Genomic DNA, 9,844 nt, shown 5'->3' on the forward strand with positions numbered 1-9,844 from the left:
AATATGGACCTGCTCTGCTCGGGCCGGGGGGCGATCCGTCTTCCCAGCCGCAGCACAGGTGCGCCGGGGCTGGCTCCAAATGAGCGCGGTCAGGGGGGGCTCTCTGCTCCCCCGACCCCTCGGGGCAGCTCCGGGCCCCACCGGGATGGAGGAGCTGGCTCCTTGCTCCTCCTGCTTGGCTCTTGTCCCTGCCAGTCCCCAGGGTGGCTGGTGGCCACGCCAGGAGAGGCGGGAGCCCCGTCCTTCCCCCTGCTGCCTGGGGCTGGGGAGGGTGCGGGGGCATCGACGGGGGCTTCGGGCAGCCCCGCTGCATGGCATGGCCACATCCTGCCAGCCCGTGGGGCTGCGGGATGACCTCCTGCTGCCGAAATCTTCCAGCTCCTCCTGGGCTCGTGGCAGTGCTGCTCTGCCCCAGCCGTGGCGGCACAGCAAGCGGCACAGGCTGCTGCCTCCAGCCCTGCCGAGGAGCGCAGCAGGAGCGGTGTCGCTGTGCCAGCACAAGGACAAGGACAAGCAGCGGTGCTGAACGCTGGCAAACTCCAGCCCTAATTAAAAGGCCCCGGCGTGAGCTCGCTCTGCCCGCCTGTCCCCGCGGCACAGAGCTCGGCAAAGATGCGGCGCGGGCCGGGACGTGGGCACGGAGCTGGCGAGGAGCCATCGGGGCAGGCTCGGCCCCAAGCACCCCGTGAGCACGGAGGGAGCTGTGTAGGACACAGGTGATGCTCCGAAGCGACACGACAGGGCGAGGGGCAGGGAGGCACCGCGGAGCCGCTGCTCCGTTTGCAGAAGGCGCCGTAACCCCACGCTGACCCCTCTCACACACACCGCGCAACACCCCTAAATCAATTGCATCTTATTATTACAATATCAATATACAATATTCCTACAATAACACCATTGATTTTCTACTCAGAGGCTGCACCTAAGTCTGTTTTAAAGAGGAGGGAGTTAATAGTGCCCTCATTAAAAATCTATAGATTACCCCCCACCCCAAAAAAGAAAAAGCAGTTTATATTCATTAGGGCTATTGAATATAAAGTAATATGTTTGTGTAGGACATTGGAGTAATGTGATAATCCGTCCGCATATCAGGGAGAAATCCACTTAGCAACCCTGTCAGCTTGACAAGAAAAATGTGCCCATAAAGTCGGGAATACATTGAGGGAGCGAGCGCGAGGGAGAGCAGGGGCGCGCGGCCGCGGCAGAGCGGTGTCAGCGGCGCGGGGCCATCGTCACCCTGCTGCTGGCACCGGGACACGGGCGGGCACCCCACTGCCCTGAGAGGTGCCCGGGGCTGGGGCAGCACGGCTGTGCTGGGGTGGGGAAGGTCGGGGCTCAGCCCGTGGCACCCCAGGCGCGGTCACCTGGCAGGACACGGGGCTGGCGGTGCCAGCGGGGGCCGCGGCGGCTGCAGGACCCCCTGCGGCAGCGTCCCCCTGGGAAGCGCAGGGCTGCCCGGCGTCCTCGGCCCCCAGCCCCGTGGTCACCTTCGCGATGGATTAAGCCCTGAAAGAGCAGAAAAGCAATCCCGTTCGCGCCCTCTTAGGTTGTCAATTGCCATTTTTGTAATAGAAATTCCTTTCACAAGGTAACAACGGCCAGATTTAGAGGATTTCATATTGCTAATAATTCCCCAAACAGCCATCTGACGGTGTTGTTTTAAAAGCCGCTTAGTTTTTTGCTTTGGAGTTTATGAAAATCTCCCACTCTAATATCCCGAGAGCCAGCCTATAATTGTGTTATTAAATCAATCGGAGCGGATTACATTGTAAAATCAATAGATGGCTGTAATTGCATATTAGAAAGTTGTTCTGCTGTTGTTGATTTTTTTTTACATGGATAATTATAATAAGCGTGTTTACCTTGGCGCTGATTTGGAATGAGTCTCACTAAATGACTTACGACGAGCTCGGCGCTCCCGCTGCCAGGGGGCCGTGCTGGCGTTTGGGGTGGCGAGGGCGACACCACAATTCCTCGGCCGTGATGTCCCGCTGGGAGCCAGCTCCCGGGGAAGCTGCGGTGCGAGATGGAGGGGATGGGGTCTGTGGGCAGGAGCTGGGGGTGCAGGAGAGGGGGAGCTGAGAGCAAGCCTTGCCCTGGGACTGCGGGGTCCTGGTAGCGCCCTGAGCAGCTCCCCAAGGAACAGGGACAAGTGGCGATGGGAGCTGGCGCAGGGCAGGACACGCTTCGTGTGCCAGGCCCCTTCAGTGCCCCCCTGGGCACGGATCTGCCCCCAGCCGGGTGCTGGGGCCGGGCAGGGTGGCACAGTGGCACCGGCCCTGCCGTGGGCACCTGGCAGCAGGGCAGCGCTGCCCGTCTGAGCAGGGCCCTCAATCCGGCACGCGGCACTGTCAGCAGGCAGCCTGCTGTCTCCTAGACAGTGAAATATGGCCACAATTAGCCCGGATACAGTTCAATTATGATAAACAGCGTTTGCACCCTTTAAGCCGTGATTAAAAGGCCTCCTCCCGTTGATAGAGAGACCTAATTTCACATTATTATCGCTGTAGCTTGATTATAAAGCACTCCCTGGATTTACAGTTGGGAGATGGATGTGGAGGCTTCTTTATCATTTACACATCAGTAATGATGCAGCCTTCCCTCCACCACAACATCCATCCAGCGGCGGCGGCGAGAGGGGGGCCCGGGCTGCGCCCCCTCCCGGGGCGCCCTCTCCCCGTGTCAGCCGGGCCCCGCTGCCACACACAAGTGGGCAAAGTCACCCTTACGGTAACAGCTTGATAAATGGGCGCGCGGTAATGAAATGGAGACATCAAGGCGTGGGGCGAGGAAGAAAGAGTGGTAATCGGAACGAGTGGAGCTGTCCCGAAACGGAGGGGAGCGGGAAGAAGGATCGCCTCTGTGCCGTGTGCTGTCAAGGGAGAAATTACACATTTACTCTTGCTTTTTCTTAAGGAGACGGCCCTCATAGATCAAAACATGGATTTACAAGCCAATTTTCAACATGAAATATAGACACCAGGAATCAATTTAAGCCCGGCTTCTATTTTAGCAAACGGTGCCTGCGTTTAGTCCCAGGTAAATAACGCCAGGAGCGCCTGCCCCCTCCCCGCCTCGCAGCCCCTCGCTCTGGCCACCTCGGTGCCGTGGGCTGTCCCCCAGCACCAGGGCTGTCTGCGGCCCTGCAGCCTGGTGGCACAGCATCCTGGTGCCAGCGGGCACGGGGTGGCACCGGGGGACAGCCCTGGCTGGGACAGGGACAACCCCAAAGCACGGTGCCTCGGTGCTGCGGCAGGGAGAGCTGGGTGCCAACAGCCCCTGCCCGAGGAGAGCGAGGGGAAGGGGAATGTGCGTGGCTGGTGGAGGGCAGCTGCGGTGTCACAGCGGCTGAGCTGCGGGGACAGCTCCTCCGTGGGCACGGTGTCAGACATCCATAAACTGAGTGGCTGGTGCTGGGCTCGCAGGGAGGAGGCTGCTGGCCCAGAGCTGGGGGGCCAGCATGGATCCGGCTTGTGGGAACGCTGCCGTTCCTCTCCATCCCCGTGGCAGCGTCCCACAGCGAGCACTGGGCTGGGGGACACGGAGACACGGCAGCCGGGCATGGCCTGGGCAGTGCTGCCTCCAGTCCTGGCCGTGGGGCCGTCCCCGTGCAGCGGGGCCGTACCGAGAGGTGGTGACGGGGAGCTGGGGGCCCTGCGCTCGCCCCACGCTGCTGGGGAGCACTGGGGCAGAGGCAGTGACCCCATGGGGCTGGAAGCTCTGAGGAGCAGTGGCTGTAGGGGATCGAGGCCAGCTTGTCCCCTTGGCTGGGCTGGAGGGGACACGGGGCCGGCCTTGGGGCTGACCGAGGTCCCGGCTGTGTCCCGGGGCAGCCTGGGGCCGGAGCGCGGTTCTAACCCAGCGCCTCTGTGCTCTCTCCGCAGACGACTGTAAGAACATCGCCAACATCATGAAGACACTGGCCCATAGAGGCTTCATCTTCAAGCAGACCTCCAAACCCTTTTGATCCCCAGGGCAGGCCAGGCAGGGCTGCATGCGCCCGGCGCCGGCGAGGCGGGGAGGACGGGCTCTAGCATTCAAACGGCAACCGAGGCCAGAGGAACCGACACAAATCTCAATTCAGCTGTTACTCCAGTAGAGGTTGTATATATGGGAAGGCAAATCTGTGTAGACCTGATGTGACTCCCTCTCTGGGCTGCTCCGGACATTATGCCATGCTAGCGGACAGCCGCGTAGGGCGCTTGCACCACATTTTAGACTCGTAGTTTGTTCTTTTCTTTGGCTCCCGATTTCCGTCCCTCCCTCCACGTCCCTCCCCGTCCTCCCTCTCCCGCCCCGTAGCCACAGCGTCCCCCCGGCATGGGCCGTCCCCGCCTTCCCCTCTTCTTTCTTTTCTCTGGTTTTATGTTTTCAGGCCTTGACGGCTGCTGCAGCGACGCCGGCGCGTGCCCGCGCCCGGGCTGCGCTCGTAGAGGCTCAGCAGTGTCGAGACGGCCCCGACCCTCCCCACCAGCCCCGGCCTCTTCCCCGAGCGCCTTTTTCCCCTCTTTTTGAGTCAACACTAACCCCTCTCTGACTCCTGTATGTGACAAACGCAATCCGTCTCTTTATGTTCAAGGTGAAGTGCCTGTATTCTCCGCTGCAGAGCCCCCGGCAGCCCCACCGCGGGCTGCGGGGCCCCGGAGGGCTCCCTTCAGTGGGGCAGGGGCCCGGCGGGCGGGCGGGCGGGCGGCAGGAGGGAGGTGACAGCGCCCGCGCGGAGCTCCCCCCACCCCGTCCCATCGCGTCCCATCGCGTCCCATCCCGTCCCCGTCCCGTCTGCTCGTGCCTCTTGCGGGGACGGGTGGGATGCCCGGCCCTGCCCCAGCCCCGCCGACCGATTCCAGCTCCCACCGGGGCCAGGCGCGCCGCAGCACCGCGTCCATTGCCGGCGGTGGACGTGCCAGCGCGCGCTGGCCCCCCCCCGACCCACAGGTACCTGAGCAGGGGAGCTGCAAATCGGCCCGGGTCCCCGACCCCGCTCCCCTCCCACCCCACCCCTCCGGCCTCCCCCGGTTCCCGAGCTGAGGCTCAGCCCCCGCGTGCCCACGGTCCCCGCACGCCGCGGGCCGTGCCGTGCCCCTCGCGGGTCCCCGCGGATGCTCAGCAGCAGCTGGCTTGTTGCCTGAGAGCCTTGCCGAGCACATCCCCTCCGGCTGGGTGGGCTCCCGGCCGGCCAGGGCGGTCGGGGGGCAGCCGTGGGGCAGGCTGAGGGCACGCGTCCCCCAGTGTCACCCAGCCCCGGGGCCCTGCTGAATGGAGCCCTCGTCCGGGTGCTGACCTGCAGGGAGGCTGCAGCCCCGGGCCCGTGCGTGCATGGCCTGGAGCGAAGCCGGTGACGGCAGCCAGAAGGGCAATACAGGCACTGAACTTGGCGGTACATGACTGCATGGTGTGTGGTGTTCCAGTTAAACCAACCGATAATGCAAACCCAGCATTTTCATTGTCTAGTTATTCCAATCCTTGCTGTAAATGTGCCACATGAATAAAGTTTGGGGGTAAAGGAGCCCGGGCTGTGCCCCTGCATGTGCGAGTGTGTGCGGGGACGGCGGGGGCTGAGCCGGGCGGGTGCGCGGCAGCACGGTGCCCTGCAAGGGGGGCTGCCCTCCCGGGGGGTGCAGCACCCCAGCACATCCGTGCACCCCAAGTGCCACGTGCAAACACAAGCTTTTGGCTGTGAAAGGGAGATCGGGCTGGGTGTGCACAGCCTCGAGCCCACAGCGGGGTGACGGCCACAGCAAGTCCCACCGGTGGCTGTCACCACCCCCTGCCCTGCAGCCTGGCACGCAGCGCAGGGTGAAGCCACGTTCAGGAGGGTGCCAGGCAGCTCCTGGCCCTGTCCAGCACCTGGGAGCAGGGCACCCAGCCCCGCAGGGACCCCCAGGACCTGCCCAGCACCGTGGTGCTGCAGGAGCAGGGGCACGGCCACAGGGCTGGCACGAAGCGGGCAGCTCCCGGAAAGCAGGGGCAGCCTCAGCCCGCTTGCTCCAAGCAAAGGTCACAGGGGTTTTAATGGCTCCCTCCGTGCAGCCCCCGATCAGCTTTATTGACCTATTTTCGATGGAGTCGTCTAATTAGTTTTCTATGAAAACTAAGAACTTGGCCTTTGCCCTTTACTCCTGCAGGCGAGAATGTGACTCAGAGGACGTTGTCACGGCGGATCGATCGCCGGCTACACTTGAAAGGCAGCGCGGAGGGGACGAGGGGGTGGGCAGGCCGGGTGGGTGCCCAGCTCTGCACAACACGGGCATATAACCAGGGACACCAGTGCCCGCAGTGCACGAACCCAGGCTGCCATCACTGCCCTCAGCGATGCCACAAGACCCTACGGAACAAAAGTCCAACCTGCCCAGGGTGGAGCCAGGATGTTCCTCACCACCTCCTCCTGCTCTGCTTGGCCTGGTGGGGCTGACGACCACTGTGGTGCAGGTTGCAAATGATGGGTTCTGTTTTTACAGGGATGCTCACAAAAATCTGTGGGTTAAAAAAAAAAATAGGCACCCAGAGCCTGTCCTGCAGCCGGCCACAGGGCGTTGGGCTGCAGGGCCAGCGGTGCCCGAGCTGCTCTGAGCCACGCTGCCACCCGCCTGGCTGGAGGCAGAGCCAGTCCCGGTGTGATGGAGCTAACCCAGCACTGCCAAGGGGCTGGGCTGGCACCTTGGAGGGGATGGCACCTCCCCGACATGGGTAGGGCTTTGGGACAAGCGTCTTTGGGGTGGGGGTCTGGGTGTGACCAGAACGGGGCTGAGCTCTGCAACCCGGCCCTGACGGAGCACACTTGCACCCCACAAGCCCTATGGAGAGGGGCAGAGCAGCTCACACTATCTCCAGCTGTGCCGGGGCTGCTTGGAGCAGGAACGGGCAGAGCCTGGAAACTCCCCTGCTGCCCAGGAGCTGCCATGAAAACTGCCCAGGTGCACAGCAGGAGCTGGAGAACCACAGCTCCTCAAAAAAAAAAAACCCTCTCTTCATCACCAGCATGACCGAGCAGGACTCTGGTGCACCTCACCTTTCATGGGGTAAGTTTTAGGACTGAATGCGGGCACACATCTGAGGTAAGATGGGGCCACTCACACCGCATAGGATCACGACCCTTGCATACCCCTGCACTGCACTGTCTCCGTGCCAGGCGCTGCACAGACACCACGGCCACGGCTGCCTCCATCACTGTGGGGTCAGCACCCACAGCTCCGGGCACCTTGTGCAGGGCACACGCAGCACCAGGGCCCCAGGGGCGTGCAATCAGATCCCCTTTGGCAGTGGGGAAGGAAGGGCTGTGCAGACACGGTGCCTGCAGCCCCACCAGCAAACCCCATCTCCAGCAGGGCTCCCCAAAACATTTGGGGCCTGCCCACCCCTCCTGCAGGTCCCTCGTGCACTGCTCCGTGTGCTGGGCACAGCGTGGTGGGAGGCCCCGCTGCCCACCCCAGCGGGAAGGCGGCCCCGGTCCCCGCTGTGCACCCGGCAGACGGCAAACAGAGCATGGAATTTGCACGGCTACAAGTTAAATACAACACACAGACGGATTTCGTCAGAGGGCCTGGCACGGCTGCCTTCGCGGGATCCGATTAACGGGGAAATAAAAGGGCCAGAGAACCCACGCAGCAGCGCGAACAGATGCCCTATAAAAATCAAATACGTGGTAATCAAGGGGACCGAAAGGTACATTTAAAAAAACAAAAACCCACCCTGGAAACAAAGGAACGGGGCTTTGTGGCTTTCCTGGGAGGGCTGTGGAATTAATGGGGAAGAGCACATGTGTTTGATAATCTTTATATGGCAAAAGACCCATCTTTCAAATATGTCACAAATTCATATTAATCACCTTCCTATTGCCTTCTGTGGCGCAGCTATTCCAGTTGCCTTGGGCAAAATTGGGAACTGTCTGGTTAAAAAAAATGTTTTACATTATAATTTACAAGAGCCTACAAGTCTAGTTTCTTTTAATGGAAAGAACGATTAAAAAAAAAAAAAAGCGTGGAATATATATACACCCTGGTATATATACACTATATATATATATTAAAATATATATATATATAAAAGACAGATATTGTAACTCCATCTGGAAAGAGAGAATGTTTGATCTTAACAATGTAACTTCTAGCTTTCAAACAGGCTCAGAAAACAAGAAGTCAGCAGGAGTTCAGATAAAGGAAGCTTAAAAGTCAAATAATTCTGACTCTGAACCCGAGACTTCTTAGACTCAAGGTCTTTTCCTTTACCCATTAATGGGCTGACTTGTGAGCTCAGGAACAAAGTGCTGCAATGTGAGGATTTCTGAGAGTCACTCATTACAGATCACTGAGTGGAGTCTGAGTTGCGGAAATCAAAGGATCCAATCTGGAGTAACTGGCTGAACTTCTGCTTGGAACTAATTTGTTCCGAGTTCGGCTCACCTTTCACCTCCCGAAGGCCCCGAGCACGGTCCCTACCGGGGTCAGCGGCAGACGGCGCCGGGGGGATCCCGGCTCAGCTTTAATGGTCAGCGACGGGCACCGCAGCCCCTGGGAGACGGTGGACGGCAGCCCCAGGAGGAGGGACGCAGGGGATGCAGGAGGGCAGCGCAGCGCTGGGCTTTCTGCTGCCCACAGGGGATGCAGCACGCAGGCACTGCTCCTGCCCAGGCTCACGGTGCTCACCCTGCTGCACGGAGCGCAGCGCACGCAGGAGGGGATTCCAGGGGGGGCAGCAAGGCCCAGGGGCTGGCATCACCGAGGGGCAGCGCTGCTGGGGACCCCCAGGGATGTCAGCTCCTGCCTGTGCCCAGGGGAAGGGCTGAGCTGGAGGAAGCCCTGGGGACAGCCCCATGCTGAGAGCACGGGCAGCTGTTGGCACAGCTGTTAGCTGCGTGCGTTCATCCCAGCATGCCGAATCCTGGACAGGAATCCAGGCTTGCAGGGAAGAACAAGGGAGTCAGGGCTCAGTCCCATTCCTGGCTTTGCCACTCACTCTCTCCCAACATCTGGAGCAGGATACTTCTCTCCAGGGAAACAAATCTGGCTTCAGGGGAGCAGCTGGCTCGGAGGCTGAACTAATCCGTGCTCAAACCAACATGTGGAGTGCCACGGACGGGCAGCGCTACACAGCACAAAGGGCCTCATTCTCTAACTCAGAGGAATTGGAAGCATGGGGATTAAATGAGTCCCCTGGCAGCTCAGGGGCAAAGCACAGGCTTGAACTCCAAGTTCAAGGCTGGCGTGGCTGGGCTAAGCCACAGAAGCAGCCTTGGCGAGGCGCAGGGCAGGCTGCAGCCCAAAAACACCCACAGCCAGGGCTGCAGGAGGCAGAGGAGCCTGGCACGCTGCTGAGTAGGCAGGCTGTGCCCCAGCACACCCACCCAACAGAGAGCTGCCTGTTGGTGCCACCAGCACCACAGGGTGGGGGCACTGCCATGCACACCACCAGGACTGCCCCAGCCACCCCCTGCCTCCCAGGTGCTGATTCTAACCGTGACACCCAGCGAGAGGCACCAGCAGTGCATGGCCTCCAAGCAGCTCAGCCCGTCCTTGGGAAAAGATGGTTGTGGGCCACAAGCTGCTGGTCCCTGACGCTGCCTGAGCACCAAGAGCTGCAGGAAGGTACAAGGCAAGTGCTGTGCTAGGCCCTGCCCAACTCTCCAAGCATGCCCGAGCCAGGCAGAACGTGGCACAGCAGCCCTGTTCCCCTTCTCTCCAAGATACCCCTCCAGCTGGGATGTAATTTTTTCCCCCCTCAAAAGGTAACATAAAATGGTCACAGTGTGAATGTGCTTGACCTTTTGTCTTGGACTAATCTAATTGTGTCGTCTTTGTGTAATCAGCCGGTAAAGGTCAGTGCTGTATTTAACATGGAGGCCCTTTAG

The 9,844-nt window shown here is 60.7% G+C and overlaps 1 protein-coding gene across 3 annotated transcripts in view; it reads left to right on the forward strand.

Moving 5' to 3' along the window:
• ERI3 (ERI1 exoribonuclease family member 3) overlaps positions 1-5,506 on the forward strand; it is a 109,171-nt gene extending 103,665 nt beyond the window's left edge. For all 3 annotated transcript variants that reach the window (XM_068691357.1, XM_068691356.1, XM_068691358.1), the window contains exon 8: positions 3,885-5,506. In XM_068691357.1, the coding sequence (XP_068547458.1) occupies positions 3,885-3,967 (83 nt within the window). In that variant the 3' untranslated portion in view covers positions 3,968-5,506. The remainder of the gene's footprint in view (positions 1-3,884) is intronic.
• Positions 5,507-9,844: the final 4,338 nt, after the last annotated feature.

The sequence above is a fragment of the Anas acuta genome, chromosome 8 (genome assembly GCF_963932015.1).
Source record: "Anas acuta chromosome 8, bAnaAcu1.1, whole genome shotgun sequence".
Lineage (NCBI taxonomy): Eukaryota > Metazoa > Chordata > Aves > Anseriformes > Anatidae > Anas > Anas acuta.